Source organism: Nilaparvata lugens, chromosome 9 (genome assembly GCF_014356525.2).
Source record: "Nilaparvata lugens isolate BPH chromosome 9, ASM1435652v1, whole genome shotgun sequence".
Taxonomy (NCBI): domain Eukaryota; kingdom Metazoa; phylum Arthropoda; class Insecta; order Hemiptera; family Delphacidae; genus Nilaparvata; species Nilaparvata lugens.
In genome coordinates this window covers 18,488,453-18,505,937 of record NC_052512.1, presented here as the reverse complement: position 1 = coordinate 18,505,937, position 17,485 = coordinate 18,488,453, and the positions used below count along the sequence as shown (strand labels likewise).

At 35.2% G+C, this 17,485-nt stretch overlaps 1 protein-coding gene across 2 annotated transcripts in view; it reads left to right on the top strand.

Moving 5' to 3' along the window:
• LOC120353066 overlaps positions 1-17,485 on the top strand; it is an 81,962-nt gene that overhangs the window by 37,493 nt on the left and 26,984 nt on the right. For both annotated transcript variants that reach the window (XM_039435590.1, XM_039435591.1), the window contains exons 4-5: positions 14,198-14,314; positions 16,102-16,192. In XM_039435590.1, the coding sequence (XP_039291524.1) occupies positions 14,198-14,314; positions 16,102-16,192 (208 nt within the window). The remainder of the gene's footprint in view (positions 1-14,197; positions 14,315-16,101; positions 16,193-17,485) is intronic.

The following is a 17,485-nucleotide window of genomic DNA, read 5'->3' as shown; positions in this document are numbered from 1 at the left end:
TCTTTCTAATGTTTCCCTGGCTTTCTCTAAACAGTTTTGAATAATAATATTGTTTTCTTTCTCTCAGTTCATTACGTAAGTTATTTTTGAATGTATTGTATATTTGTTTTAAGTCGTCATTATTAGGTTGTTTGATAACATTCTTGTATAACTCATTTCTTAAGTTTATTTGCTTGATCAGATAACTATTTATCCATGGCGACCTATATTTCTGTGTCAAGTTATTTTCTAAAAGAAGATTTTCTTGTGAATCTTTGATAGCGTTTTTTAAAATGTCAATGAAATTTTCCCATCCCTCATCAACTGATACTGCTGGTATTTCTCTATCCCAATCAATCGATGATAAAATATTATTCAACTTCCGGTAATTGATTAGGCATATTTTTTTATAATTTGTATCTGCTTCTTCGTTGGATCTCTTCAATCCTTCAACTTTAAGTATGATTGTACTGTGATCAGTTATATCTAAATGTAGTATTTCTGGAATTAGATTAATTTTATTCAGTTTTGTTCTATTTTTGCCGGATTTTAAGTAAAGATGATCTATTAAAGAGTTGGAAAATCGGGACCTATGAGTGTAATCAGTATTGAGTGATTCAAATCCAAAACTATTCATTAAATATTTGTAATCGTCAATAATTCTGGTGTTCTGAAAAAGATCTATATTTATATCTCCCGTGAAAAAGAAAGGGACCTCATTGTTTTCGTTAATATTAAATATTTCTTCTAAGTACAAGGTTAATTCGTTAAGAAATATTTTGGGTGAGTTTGATTGCAACCTGTAAGCAGCCAACAACTGAAATTCAAAATTATTATATGAACAAGATATATGTACACAGTCCGCTGAAATAAAAACTATTGTCTTTGTTTTGAACGTTATCTCACTGCTTATATAAACCAAAGTTCCTCCTGCTCTGTAGTTATGATTGAAATTACCATGTACGGAATAGCCCTCTATATGATATAAGTCTATTTCATTCTCTAGTATCCATATTTCTGTCAAGACTATTATTAGCGGGTTGTTTTCTAATTTCCTCATTTGCACTAAGAATAAATCGAAATTACTTCGCAGACTGCGTATATTTTGATGAATAATTAGTGTTTCTCTGCTACTTATCTCTGATGACATTTTTATTTACGGTACTGACACTGTTATTTTCTTGGTTACCTGGCTGCTTAGATGCACTTATCACGCTCAACTTTTTCACTTGTTCACTGTTCTTGAGTTCAATAACTGGTGTTCCGTCTTCTTTCCTAGCTAGAATCTTCCCTTCCTTGATCCATAGGTATTTGATGTCGCCTCTTTTGAAGATCTCTCTCGCCATGGTGAAAATCCTTCTTCGCGTAGGTGCTAGACTTTCATTCACATAGACTGGATGGTCCGTTGTTTCTCCCATCTGCTTTGTAGAAAACTGCCTCGTAACTTTCCTTTTATTCAATATTACTTGTTTGTCTGTTCTACGAACGAACTTGACAACGATTGGTGGAGGTAGGTTTTCATTTCGTTGTTTAAGTCTGTGACAAATGTCGATTGCATCTGCTTTTATTTTGTGTCCTAATGCTTCGCTCATTCTACAAATGATTTCTGTTACATCTTCATCCTGTTTTTTGGGTATACCATTTATTTCCAGCATGTTCGATCTTGAGTATTGTTCCATATCCTCGACGCGTTCCTTCAGTTCTGCATTTTCTTTCCTGAGGCTAGCTACTTCTGTTGAAAGCTTATCGATGTTGATGAGGCATGTGCTAATTTGCTTGTTTTGTTCATCAAACTTCTTATTTATGTCGTTAATCGCCTGATGACATGATTCAATTGATTTCCCAAGCTCCAACTCCATTTTCTTAATATTCTCCTTCATCGACGTCTGATTTCCTGCAATTACCTCAAGAACTCCTGCGAGTTCTTGGAGAGTCACGTCCTTGTTTCCTGTTGTCGATTCACTCACCATACTTTTGCGACGTGTAGAGGAACAGCTGCTACATCTCCAAATTTGTTTGTTTCTCTTTATGTAGTCCGCATCGTCCTTGGTCATTTTCACACATCCTATATGAAAATTCGCTTCACAGTCGACACATGAAATCAGCTCACCTGAATTCCGAACGGATTTAGAGCAAATAAAACAAGACATTTTTAAATCTTCAAATAAAATATTCACTACAGCACGGTTCACTAGCACGAAATATTTTGTTACGGAACGTTTAAACTTTGCACAGCTGACTCAGCAACCACTCCGATACGACCGCTCTCGTCGAGCTCTCAATCATTACTGAATTTCTTTTATCATTACTATTACTCTCAATCATTACTATTTCTTTAAATATGAACTTTTTCGGCCATTAACTTGGACTTTTCTGACCGCTAATCTGAACTTTTTTGATTGTAAATTTCAATCTGGTAACCTATTTTTCTATTTCTGTATGATTATTCATAACAACCATGGCATCGAATTTTCCATTATTGAATAAGCTAAGAAGGTTACACCAATCGATATCTTCTCTAGCTGATAAGTACAATGAACAAGTACCTATGACTTGTAGTGAATTTTATTTTGGTCTGGATAAAAAATTTGATAAATTAATGAGTGAATATGAGGAAATGGATAAAGAGTCACTATCTGAGGAAGTAATCTTGGAGTTTGCTGAACTGCAAATCCAATTCCAAACCAGATTTGATAGTATCAAGCTGGTTGATATCGTTCCTAAACTTGCTGTTACCGCTAATGAACTGTCAATTAATAATTAGTGAAACCCAAACTATTCTATTATGTGTCCTCGCTTAACAACTGTGCTAATATTGCTTCTCGTGGACTACTGCCAACTGAACTCGTTTCCTGTCATACTGGTGGCATGCTTCTGCCGCATTTCAATGCCTCTCTGTTGACCGCACCTGTAACTGTCCGCGTCGCTTCATTACCGCCTCCTTGTGTTATCTACTCTGCCGCAACATCCTGATGACCACACCACTGTTTGCTACTTTGCTCCACTTAGCTGTTTTGATGACCGCACCTGTGACTGTCCGCGTCACTTCGTTATCGCTGCCTTGTGTTATCTACTCTGCCGCAACATCCTGATGACCGCACCACTGTTTGCTGCTTTGCTCCACTTAGCTTTTGATGACCGCACCTCTGTTGCCGCCCCGCTTGTCTACTTCTATGACTGCACCGCAGTTCATGTCTATGCACGTTCCGCAACTTGTGCTGTGCCGCCCCGCTTGTCTTCACTTCACGCTCCCGTGTTCACACCACATCACTCTGGACTTCTCCACTCACTGTATTCAAGACCGCAGACCCATCGCCATCTAGTTATTGCCGAACGCCCTGCCACAATGTACAATGTTTGTTGCTGCTTCACCCGATTTAAAAACTGTTCGTTTTTGGGGGGAGTATGTATGGGCCAGCCATTTGAATCAACCGCGCTCACCCATCTAGCGTGCCACTGCCATCAGCCACTCTAAGATCGCCTAATTCAATATGTAGATAGCACTGTTCTCCCTGGCTTCCCCCGCTTTTGCTTCCTAGTTTACTTCCATTTGTAACCGTTTCTTGAGGAAGCTTGGTGCCCTGACGCTTCACAGTTGTTTCTCTTTTAAAGAAGTTATAAATGTATTACCGCTTTGCTTGTTTGAATTTAAACTACTACCGCGACTAGTTAGGAAAGTTATTGTTGGAGTACTCCGCTGAATATCTAGATTTGAATCTTCTTTGTGTAATCTCTTCGCTGCGACATGGGCCCATGTAATCATCATCGCCAGTGCAAGTGAGTCCTGATTATCTGAACGTGCTACCGCCTACCAGAACGAGGAGACCGCTCTTACAGTCCACTGTGAACCCACCATACCCAAACGAGACGCTTTAAAGGTAACAATTTTATTTTCTGAGCTACTAAGTCAAGTGTTAGAAGCCCACCTCATTGGCTTAACAGGAGTGAATCGTAACTGTAAGTGGAGTGATTTTGTTTTCTGTGTTCAGGTACTCTGAATACATTTATTTTTGTTTGTCAGTCAACTTGAACAATGTTTTCGTGTGGAAATTGTCAGCAAACTGTTAATAGAGCCCATAAGGACAAAGTAGAGTGCAATAAATGAAAAACATCATGTAAATCTGATTCAGGTTGCTATGATTGTTGCTTCTGGTTGCTATGTAAATCTGATTCAGATTGCTATGATTGTTGCTTCTGGTTGCTATGTAAATCTGATTCAGATTGCTATGATTGTTGCTTCTGGTTGCTATGTAAATCTGAATCAGATTGCTATGATTGTTGCTTCTGGTTGCTATGTAAATCTGATTCGTCTCCTGTTGTAACTGTGAATGTGCTTGATGATTTGCTTTCTCAGCTTAAGACTGAAATTTTGGAGGGTCAGAAGAAGTGTTTCAATGATCGTTGGAGTGCAGTTAAGGAGTGTAATACAGAACTGTCCGGTTTTAGTGGATTGTTGACCAAGCATGACGAAGAAATCAAAGCACATGCTACAGACATCAAAAAACTGGAAGCAGAAAATGTTGCCTTAAATTCGAAAATCTTGGCTCTTGATGCACGTATTGATGCGATGGAACAATACTCGCGCCGTAATATGGTCGAGATATTTGGTATTCCGGAATCGCAAAATGAAAACGTTAATGAACTGATTCTCAAGGTTGTCGCGAGCTTGGCGTTCATTTCGGTCCAGAAGTATGAGCTCTGCTCATTGCCTGCGGAAATTCGGGAACCAAACGTCAGCGGTTATTATAGTCCATTCGTGAGAATAAGAATAAGAATAAGAATGTTTTTATTCCTTCAAGCATTGTTTACATTGCAATTGGAAACGTCAAATAAATACACAGTCAAAACATGTAAAATATTACTAAAACTAGACATAAGTTGAGAATAGGCTAATTGATTTTCAACACAAACATATCATATAATCGAGTACGGTAAGATCACATAATGTTCTTATCTTCTAAAATCACAGAATATCTTCTAATTGAGGTTCTTCAAAGATTAATAAGGTTTTCATAATTAGGCAAAATCTTCCACTGTTACTTGATAAAAATCAGAAATAGAATATAAGGGGTTTTCAAAAGGAGAGACTCTAAACAACATTTAAATTTTGATTCGTGTAAAACCCTAACCGAATATGGTAGTGCATTGAAAAGCTTTAATGATATGAGACTTGGACTATTTAATACCTTGCTTAATCTTGAGTAGGGTACATCAATTTTGGATTTGTTCCTAGTATTGTAGCTATGTATTTCATCCCTACAGTGGAACAAGCCTATCTTTCTCTTTACACTCATCAAGAGCCTGAAAACTACCATGCCATGCAAAGTCATGATTTTCTCTCCAACAAATAGAGGCCTACAATGATCCAAATATGCTGCACCAGAAATTATCCTAAGAGCTTTCTTTTGTAGTAAGAATAATTTCATATGTGATAGTAAAGGTAAAAATAAGAAAAAAGTTCTTAGAAACAAAGTTCCAAAACAGCTGATTCATTTTGATTTAAATAAAATATTCAAAAGAAATTATCAGTTGAAAATTATTTTCAGAAATATTTAGCTCATTGTTGAACAAAACAAACTGTAAGTTGGGCCTACTGTAACCGCGCTGTGTTTTTTGTTCAATCTATTAACCAGTTATTTGAAACCATTTCACTTTGCTTTTGTGTTAAGTGTTAACTTTTAAAAAATAGCAGGTAATTTTAGACATTATACATACTCCGAATTAGCTGACATGCGTTTAATGTATGGAGTGGGACACTGTAATAGTACTGAAGCAAGACGTTTGTATCAAGAGAACTTTCCTAACCGAGTATGTCCAAGTTCAAGGTTTTTTGCCACTATTCATCAATGTCTGTCTGAAACAGGTTCTTTGATATTCAAAGAGCACATTTATGCAGGCACACCCCGTTCTACTATGACTGTTGAGTTAGAAGAACAAGTTCTTAATGAAATTTATGAACATCCAGAGAAGAGCACGAGAGATTTTCTTATTTTAAACAAAATGAATCAGCTGTTTTGGAACAGCTGTTATTAGAATCTATGTTTTATTTGCAATCAGCTACAACCTATGAGTTATTAGTTCTCTCCTCATAAAACAGCAAATTTTTGTGGTGTAATGTACTACATAAGAATACATTTTATTCAACTTTTATTCAAATTTAGTTCACACAGCTTACATGATTCTTCTCAGAATTAAATTCTCTACTATTTTTATTGTGAAGAATTATTTGTTTACTGGTCATTAAAGAAAGTTATTGAGCATCAAACGTAGAAGTCTTGTTCTTCTACTTAGATTTTTGGCATATTTCAACTTTTTTCTCAAAAACTACTCACACTGCAGCTTCCAGACAGGTTTTATTGAATTTTTCAGATATTTTTCCATATGAATCCTCCATAAGTTTATCAAAAACTAGTTCCCAAACAATTCAGCATCGGTGTATTTCACCAGAGGAACTGAATTCCGGGCGAAATCTTTCACTCTTTATAGCTCGCTAATGAAGCGTTCATGGATATATGTTTATAAGAACTTTCATTCTTTTTTTACCCCTTCTATAACGTATCAAATTATTTAACCATGATTAAGAATCACTCTGTGTATATAGACGTTGCTCGCTTAATATAATAGGATAACAACTATTTTCAAATGTTCAATCTATTTCAAAAATCATTTAAATATCCGAAACTAGTTGATATTGTATTTTATATAAAACAGTTGGTTGAAAAAAGGTGCTATGAGATTATTTTTTTCAACTTATGAAGGTATATTACAATAATATTGATAGTGATAATAATTGCAGAAACTGAACCTCATATTTTTCAGATCGGACTTCCACCAAGAAGAACAAATCTAATCTATGTTGCAGCTGGTGAGTTTTGAATTATTTCCATGAATAACTACAGCGGTTCTATATACCTACACCTTTTCCAATTATTGTATTCGAGAATGTATCAATTATATAGTCATTTGTATTTGTGAATGTGTCAGATGTAAATGAGAACTGTCATTCAATTTTATTTGAGAGTTATCACTTGTAGTTCGAAATAGCCTAGTAAATTTTGTAGGCTAGGTGAAAAAGTATCATTTCAATTCGGTATAATGTGATTTTAAATTAAGAAGATGTAGGCCTAGTTGTATGCACATTATGCACAGTGTTAAAACTGTTAAACTGTGCAATCTTAAATTCTATATGTTTAGTACAATTTTGCAGATGATTAACACTTTGGTTTTAGTATCAGCTGAGCAGTCGAGCAGTAAGCAGTGTCTAGTTGTTAATCTTATCTTCCCGATAGCTAGAAAATGGATTTCCAATTGGAATCGTTTGTGCTGCTAAAATATAACCTAAAAAGTGAATTTTCGTATTGTGGATTGTTGATTTTATTACTACTGATGAATTTAAATTGTCCGTAATAAAGTTAAAATCACGTGTTGGCGCGTCCTAAGTGACTTTTGCAATACGTGGAGTGAATCGTAACTGTAAGTGGAGTAATTTTGTTTTCTTTTGTTCAGGTACTCTGAATACATTTATTTTTTGTTTGTCAGTCAAGTTGAACAATGTTTTTGTGTGGAAATTGTCAGCAAACTGTTAATAGAGCCCATAAGGACAAAGTAGAGTGCAAAAAATGTAAAACATCATGTAAATCTGATTCAGGTTGCTATGATTGTTGCTTCTGGTTGCTATGTAAATCTGAATCAGATTGCTATGATTGTTGCTTCTGGTTGCTATGTAAATCTGATTCGTCTCCTGTTGTAACTGTGAATGTGCTTGATGATTTGCTTTCTCAGCTTAAGACTGAAATTTTGGAGGGTCAGAAGAAGTGTTTCAATGATCGTTGGAGTGCAGTTAAGGAGTGTAATAAAGAACTGTCCGGTTTTAGTGGATTGTTGACCAAGCATGACGAAGAAGTCAAAGCACATGCTACAGACATCAAAAAACTGGAAGCAGAAAATGTTGCCTTAAATTCGAAAATCTCGGCTCTTGATGCGCGTATTGATGCGATGGAACAATACTCGCGCCGTAATATGGTCGAGATATTTGGTATTCCGGAATCGCAAAATGAAAACGTTAATGAACTGATTCTCAAGGTTTGTCGCGAGCTTGGCGTTCATTTTGGTCCAGAAGTAATGAGCTCTGCTCATTGCCTGCGGAAATTCGGGAACCAAACGTCAGCGGTCATTATAGTCCAATTCGTGAGGAGGAAATGCGTCGATGATGTTCTCAGAATGTGGCGGGAGAAGCGGTACCTGACGGCGCAGCAGATCGGCTTCCCCAAAGACGACAGCCTCATATACGTTGGTATGCCAACCTGGCATTGTCACCCAATCGTCGAAGGCTGCTGGCAGAAGCTAAGTAAATCAAGAACCTCGTGGGCATCAAATTTGTATGGGTTGACCGCGCGGGATTAGTTAAGATAAGAGAAAATGAAGGTAGTAGAATTATCACTATTGAAACAATTGATGATTTGAATGCTTTTACTGTGGTTTCAAATTACAATGCAGTGCAGGGATCGAGGGGAGAGTGAACACAACTTTACAGTTGTATATTCAATCTCAAGTTATCTCCTTTTCAATAAGTTGAATTGTTTTATTTCAAATTTAAAAATTCTTTCTCTTATCAGATTCAACTGGATTGGCCTCTCCTTTCATATTATTATTATTATTCTTCCTTTCTCGTTGTCTCGTAGAATTTTTATTTATAATTTTGAAGAGTTTTTTTTCTCTGCGAGGCGCGCAGTTCTTGTTTCCTTCTCTATAGAGTTTGTCTTTAGATAACTGTCGCTTATTGTGTGAGTATATTGAGACGTCAAGAGTATATTTGAACACGGATAAGTTTGTTTTTATAATTTTCTTCATATTTGATTTATTAGGTTAGCCAACTAGTTAAGTAGGATGACTGATTTTTTATTCTTTTGTAGTTGGTAGCGGTGAGATGGACAACACTTCACTATCTAAATAGACTCTACTTCAATCTACCTCGATTAATTGAATTGTTTTAGAAATATGTAAGCAAGTTGTGCCTTCACCAAATATGTAATCACGATATGCATTCACCAAATATGTAAGTGTGGGAAAATGAAAAACAAGAAAAGATCGTACAGGTTTTTGATATTAAAACAAATCAATAAATTATTTTATTAGTCTACGAAATTAGAATTATAATTAGAATTTATTACGAAATAATAATCAGATGAATATTTCAGGGGCTACTCACTTTGCTGATCTGTGGTCATTCAGTTTATGATAATAAAACAATAAAAAAAACAAACAAAAATTACTATTTAGAATTATAGATCTTACTTTGCCTTAACAAAAGTCCCTTGGCCTGCTTTACAAAGGTCCAGTTAAAACACTCCCGAATTTAAATAAAAAAATATATATAAAAAATAAACTCTGCCAGTTGATTGAATCAAAAACACCAGCTTTCCCTACAAGATTCAAATCCTGAAAATACAATAGTAGGTTTAAACTGCCCGGACTGTGGCAGCCTTCAATTGAATTCTTAAGACAGAATCCTTCAGGTAACCAATGCCTTAACTCAACAACTCACTTCACAAACGGTTCAAGTATACGGGCCTCGAAAGAAAAATTCCAAATCTATTTATGTGAAAAACACATGCAGCCTTGATTCACAGACCAAAAGTCAACTCACTCTTGTTTGTATAGCATGGAGCTAAAACCCATAATATTGCCTTCACGAAACGTGATAAAACACACGTTTCATCTTTGTACATTGGAGATCTTCTTTTTTTTTTTTTGAATCTTTATTGCAGCAATATCTGAGGTCATCAGATACAATACAAGTGTCAAATATATACAACATGATACAAAATAAAAATATATTACATCAGTAAGTTACACTATCAGTACCCTATGATAATATGTCACCTGATTTTCAACTTATAACCGAATATTCCTAGCTAATGTATAAAAATCTTCAATCTTGTTTAAAGGGTTAGCTGCAAAGAAACGTTTCATATGAATTTTAAAAGTTCCATTCTCCATATTTCTAAGATCTTCAGGAAGTGAATTAAACAATTTTATTGATAAAAATAGAAATGTTTTTTGTGTACTAGAATAGGTATACCGATAAGTAGTCAAATTACCCCTATTTCTAGTGTTATGGCTATGAACTACCCCCTGCTCCACAAACTTCTCCAAATTCTCCTTAACATAAATAAGGCTCTGTTGAACAAATATTGAAGGTAGAGTCAATATTCCCAGAATTTTAAAATGCTCATCACACTGTGCTCGCTTAGAAAGCCCACAAATCAGTCTGATAGCCTTTCTCTGTATTCTAAAAAGTCTACCACTGTAAGCTCTGGAACCCCAAAGTATGGTGCCATATGACAGATGAGAGTTGATGTGAGCATAATAAATCACCTTTAAAACATCCAAACTGACATATGACCTCAGTTTTCTAATTAAGAAGACTCCCTTATTCAGCTTGCTAGCAACAATGTCAATATGCTGGGACCAACTAAGGCAAGTGTCAAGTGTGAAGCCCAGAAACTTTGCCTCTTTCTCCTCATTCATAGTCAGTCTTCTATTATAACTGATAGTCAAGTTCTGAACTTTATCAGAGTTTACACATAATAAATTTGAATTACACCAGCTTTCGATCGAATCAGCCAAGTCCTGGGAAGCTTGACTCAATGAAACTACTGTGGGAAAGCTCAGAAAAACACACAGATCATCCGCAAACAAATAGCTTTTGGCTGGAGGGTTTACAATTGTTGGTAGATCATTTATATAGACGATGAACAAAATAGGCCCCAAAATAGAACCCTGAGGCACGCCATGGGAGACAGGTAGATACTGTGACTCAGATTCCTCACCTTGTGACACCTCTTCTCGCTTTATCAATTATATTTAATAATTAAATCCGCGACCAGATTTCCAATTCACAAAAAAATATTTCAAAAATTGAATAGGTTTTGATGTCATGTATGACAGGCTACAGATCCCCAGAATTGTCAAATCAATAAATCGCACTAACCCATTCTACGTCTCCAACATTTTATTGAGGAAAGCACCATCCAGAGAAATAATAGAGCCCACGGTAGGTTTGCTTGCTTACAAAAGAATCATCGATGGTTGGCTGCGTGGAACTGGTGCCAATAACTCAGAGAATCTGCTCGAACCCTTATACAGGTACTTTCCAATAATAATAAAAAAATAAAGATGAAATAAAAGCTCTAGTATGGAATCCTAACCAACTCACTAATTCCTTAACTAACCCACAGGCCTACATAAATCCTTTTCTTTTTCTCTTGTATTGCCGTTTGTTCTTTGCTCTCCTTTCTAAATCTGTAAAGGTTATATTAATTTATTCCTCTAAACTTATACTCAACTATTTCAGTCACAAAATATCACATTATAATGATAATCGTCCCACACAAGTCCAAGACTTATGTGGGACTATTTCCTTTGTTGTTGTGTCGGTGCAACTCAATGATGTATTTTGAAAGTTATATTTCTTATAGGCTAGTTATTTTGGGCCATCGGTTGGTGGCTGTGTCGTGGTTGTTTGTAATTAAATAATATACGGTATAGTGGGCATGCTTGCGATGCAGTCGTCGCAAGCATGGGAACAGTTGTTCCCAAATATTTTATTTATTTCTTATCAATTTATATAGTCCTGTTTGAGTAACCAATCAATAGTAACTTCAATGAGGCTTGTTTTGGCATAACGCTTGGATAAGAGCATCAACACTATACAGCCTGTGTTTTTTGTATTTTTGGCAGTAAATGATTCGATTGGCATGTAAGCCTCTATAATTATGTTGAGATTTTTCTTTTGATGTAAAAAAAATAATAAATAGAATCAATCACCTGTTGCAGTAGATGCACATAAATCCAGTATTTACTAGTGGATAGGCGAGCAGAAGGATCAAGGATCAAAATTTCAAACAATCATAACTTTTGACACATAATGATCGGATCTTCAGGTACATTCTCGTTCATTCTTCTATAGGCTCGTCAAATTCTATGAATAAATATAAAATTCATCCTCTATTGAACTTCAACCTATATTTCCATACACAAAGAAAAATGACTCTATTCTATATTCATACTTAGTCTGGAAACCCATAATGTTAAAAAAGTGTACTTGATCTTCAATATTGTAGAACAGAATATTCCTATCCATTTGATGTGAATGGATAATCTAAGAATCTGTAGTATCCAATTATCCAATATTTGTTCTGTGAGTTGACGATCTTCTCCGTCAGCCGTCCTCACAGCGATTGACGGATTTTGAGCTGGTTGGTTCATCATCATGCGGCGATATTTGATGCGGTGACAAGTCGATAGGTGAAGTTCTTTGCAATTTTCGTGAGGTTGTATTGTCCAGTGTGATTTTTGAAGTTTGAAGTTCTCCGTTCTGCCCTCGACTGTTCGAATCTGCGAGGATGCAGCAGGTGGTATTTTTTTCTCTTTCTTGATATGAAGATATAATGATCTGGCTTGAGAAGGTGTTACTACTGCTGCTCAACACCTTTATGTTTGACTGATTTTGTGAGGTGGAACTTCAATAGGGCGACCGGGCTTCAACTGGTGAAACTTCTGTTTTTGACATTGTTGAATTTTATGACATGAAGCTTATAGCGACCTGGCTTCAGTAGGTGGTGTTTCTTCCGTTACTCAACATCTATTTGCTTGTTTCACTTCATGAGGTGGAGCTTTTAGCGACTGGGCTTCAAGAGGTGGTACTTCTTCGTTTCCACACCTTTGAATCGCGCTTTGTGATTGCCAGACTTCATGTGATGACATTTCTTCTTCTTTTCCTTACTGTTCTTCAGCTGTCTGGGATAATGAGAGAGCTTCTTCTTTCTTTTTCGCTTCCAGGAGATCTCAGATCTTTGGCTTTGATGACGGTTTGTTTTAGGTTTTTGCACTGCTGTTGATTTTTGTCAAGAATTGGAAATTACAGGGTGGAATGTGTTGTTCAACTTTCGGATACGTCCTTGCCGCAGCCGCAGCCGCACTCCTTCTTTATATCGATAATGCCAAAGTCGGCGCAATGATGACGTCATGATCGGCCATTGTCGTCCCCTCATCTGACGGCGAGCTAACTCCGCGGCGTTGTGAAGAAGGCAAGATGTCATCATACAGCCATTCACTGTCAGTCTCAGGTGGGCAGGTGTCCTTCTTCATCCTCCAAGTTGATGGATTTTAGCTATAGATTGTCTCAGCTCCAAGCTATCATCCGGCTGTTGCCTCATGATTCATCATGTAAATTCATTCAAAGGATGAATATTCAAGTATAATATATTCAAGTACCAATGAGTATAATATAGAGTGTTCGAGAAGTAGTGTCGAACATTCTAGGGTATTGTTCCTGGGTAAGGAGCATAACTAAATATCATATTTTAATTGTCCGGAAGTCTTCAGTTACTTACATTTTTTTTCTAAATAATGGTTAAACATATGAAATTAATACTTTGCACAAACGTTTATCAGAACAAGACAAAGCTACAAAAAAATTATGATGATTTTTCAAATTCATAAAACAAAATGGCGGCCATTTTAAATTTTGTTTCTCAAATAACTCAGAAACCGGTGGTTTTAAAAAAAATCTACATGAATCTATAGTAAATTTAATTACCTATCGATTGGTACCTGATTTTTCAAGATTAGACCGATATTGACTGAGATATGACAGCTTTAGTGATTGGTGAGGGGTGGGGTCAGTTGCAGTGCATGCGCCTTAATCTGCCTACAACAATACAACAGTCTCTGTCAGCTTCGCATGTCATTTGTAAGCTATTTTAGATTATTTCAAACAATAATATTGTATCACTAAAGCTGCTATATCTCAGTTAATATTGGACCAATCTTAAAAAGTCACGTACTAATCGAATGGTAATTAAATTTACTAAAAATAGTTATTTCTGTAAAGTTTCTGTAAAACCAACGGTTTCTGAGTTATTTGAGAAACAAAATAGAAAATGGCCGCCATTTTCTTTTATGAATTTGAAAAATTGTCACAATTTTTTTGTAGCTTTGTCTTGTTGCTATAAATGATTGTGCAAAGTTTCAATCTCGTATGTTTAACCATTATTTAGTAAAACAATTAGTGATAAAAGCAAAATGGCTGCTTTGTGAGTAACTGAAGACTTCCGGACAATTTAAATATGATACTTAGATATGTTTTTTACCCAGGAACAATGCCCTAGAATATTGGTAGGGGATTCGTAAACACTCTGTATAACCTTTTCAGGGATCTTCAATTTTCTAACTGGCAATGATCCTCTAAATGTGATGACCTCGCAAACAGCGCCTACCATATCAGCTGCCTTAATAAGAGAAAAAGTTCCACTACGTCTTCAATCAAGTGGTAAGTATGCAATACCATTCAACCACTTTGTTATCATATTTTGTGAACAGACTCCAATCAAAACCATCCTCATACTGAGGTCCACGTTATAATGGCAATGGGGAAAGACAGGAGAGCAGCGTTGCCAATTCGTCTCTGCTTTGCAGCCACGGGCTCAGGTGAATGGCGCCCTGGGCAAACGTTCTACTGGCGCCCCCCTCATTACTCTAATGTAAAAGCAAATAATCTATGTTACTTATATTTTATGAAGTGATCATGTCTTTCAAACACAAATCTGTAGATCTCTTAACATTCTTCAGGCGAATCAAAGAGGAAAATCCTCTCTGCAGAGGAAAAATATTCTATCAGCTACTTCAAGATTGGAGAAAGTAAATTTCAATTCAAGTTCTATAATTTATTCAAACATGTCATGGATTCAACCAGGTTCTTCCTGTTCTCCATATATCTGAAACATTCCACAACATATGCAGCTTTGAATATAGAAATTGGCCATTTTTTGTGTATGGGTATATGGGCTTAAAAGTATACTCAACAATAAATTTTCTATTTTTTGACCGAATTTGACTTGTGATGCATAATTTTGAACCGCCTTGACGACCCGAGAAGAATGAAGTGTAGTACGTTGAGATCTGAGCTTTGTGTCAAAAGTTATAAGTGTTTGAAATTTTGATCCTTGAGGTGTCCTTAAGCGTGCCTCTCCACTAGGAAGTACTGAAATGAAGTGCATCTAACGGGTGATTCTCATAGTACATTATCTCATGAACTAATATCATTGTGCAAAATATCACTGTGAGAACAATAAATATGGTGATGATGGTTGAAGCTGAAACTGAGGTGTTTTTCACAATACAAAGAGCATTGTTGTTAGGTGTACCTGGGAATCTATATGAGATGGAGCGCTCTACCTAGTCTCAGATTGTAGAGTACAAAATTACGCCCACAGGGATTTTGAATTTTACATCTAGATTATTACAATCGGGATACATTGTTGATCAAATATTAAATATCATCAGAATTGATTTTTTTTCTAAAAATTCCACTCATTTTTGAAAAATCAGAACTCAGTATTCATTGGAGATAGATAGTTCCGAATGATCTCATTTCATTCAGAATTTTATAAAATGGCAAGAGCAAATTTTTTGTCCGATCACTTGATTTTGGCGGGAATAGCTAAAAACTGGAAAATGAGCCGTAAATACGAGGTTTTTGTGCCACTCTGTATCTAGCACAAGGAAATTTTGCATGAAGAATTTGGTTCTGGACTTCTCTCATGTATCCAAATAATATATTAAAAATTCAGCACTACAATATAAATTGCAAGCACACCCCCTTTTTATGTTTGTATTGACTGGACTATAGATTAAGTCTTGTAGTTCTCCAATTCACAAAATTTTTAGTCCTCAAATATTTTCACAAAGTATCTAGATTTTCAAGTTTGGATGCGTCAAAACTAAACATAGAAAAACTATTCCACATTATAACTGAAAAAGGAAATATTCACATTGTCTCCATCACAATGCCCAATATGAATTATGTAATCAAATGAATAAAAACAATATAAAAACTTGTAGTACCCTTTATTATTGAAAACATTAAAATATACCAACAACTATAGTTTCGACCATAGATAACTTGAAAATGACCTATGGTCGAAACCAGTCGTTGAAATATTTTAGAGTTTCCAAAAATAAAGGGTACTACAAGTTTTTATATTGTTTTTGTTCATTTGTACAAAAGTAGCCCATATAAGTGAAGTGTTTTTATAGATACAAATATTATTTTCACAGTGCTCGTGAGAACTATACAAAACATGATAACTAATCAGAGGAAAAGTCTGGAATTGATTCAGCTTGCAGGATATATAAAAGATAATAAGAGGTAAGATTGATTACAGAGTATTGAAAAGATTAAAACTCTAAGTTCAACCAGCAGGTAACCCGTGCTCCGCAAGGGTCTACTATTAAAACCTCGACAAAATGAAAACTTTACCTACTGAAATCATAAAGAATTATTGCAATCAGCTTATCTCATTATAAATATTATCTAGAAATTTTAATCGACTTGATCAAAATATCTGATTTGTTGACATGACATCGCATATCATTCTAAATTTCAAGTATATCAGAATTTTCAAAGTTAATTATTATCATAGAGAAACAATAGCGTAAGTAGATATCCCATGGTATAGGGCGTTTATGTCGCAACTTTTACTGTTATCTCAAGCCGATAGTCCACGTAGTTCTTTCATGTGAAGCTTTATGCTGCTGGTAGTCTCTCATATTGTGCCGTTCATACACTCTTACCCGGTCAAAACAGTAAAATTCGACAATAATCAACAGTAATCGGCTTGAGATAACAGTAAAAGTTGCGACATAAATGCCCTATACCATGGTATATCTTACGCTATTGTTTCTCTATGTTATTATTTTGCAGTTTTAAGTGATTTTTCATAGTGACTGTTTTGTTATTCAATTTGGTTTGTAAACAATCTTAATTACATCTTTTCTGTTTTCTAATGTTTGGACTGGGAATTGGACCTGAATTCAAGTGTATGGAACATAACATACTTTTTAGAGTATCTATAGTGTATGGATCATAAATCGGGGAAGAAACATTTTTGTTGGGCAATGTATAGGAGACCTTCCCGAATCTTTTTGGATAATTTTAAAGAATCGTGTTCTGTTTATCAATGAATAAATATATAAATAATAATAATTATTATTATAAATCATTTTATTTGTACACGGTATAACCATACAAATGAATTGAGTATAACAAATTCTAACAATGACTAAATTAAACCACATGAAAAAAAATGTTTGGCAGCAGATCAAACTAATAACAAGATCCAATTATAAATTCGCATACAACCACGCACAATGGAAGTACCTACATTACAATCAATAAACAATATTACTATGAATTGCTAACATTCAACAAGCTCACATTAAAAGGTACAAGGTAATTCCTAATCAATAATATAAATAGATTCAACATATTCCAACAACTCAGTACCGTAACTTAAATACATTCATCAAGTTCAGCAAATCCAATAAATTTAATACATTCAACAAATCCACTTAACTCAAAAAACTTAACAATTTTAGTTAACTTATCTAATTCAATTAGTTTACAGACTTCACTTTCAATAAAAAGAACCTACTCAATTAA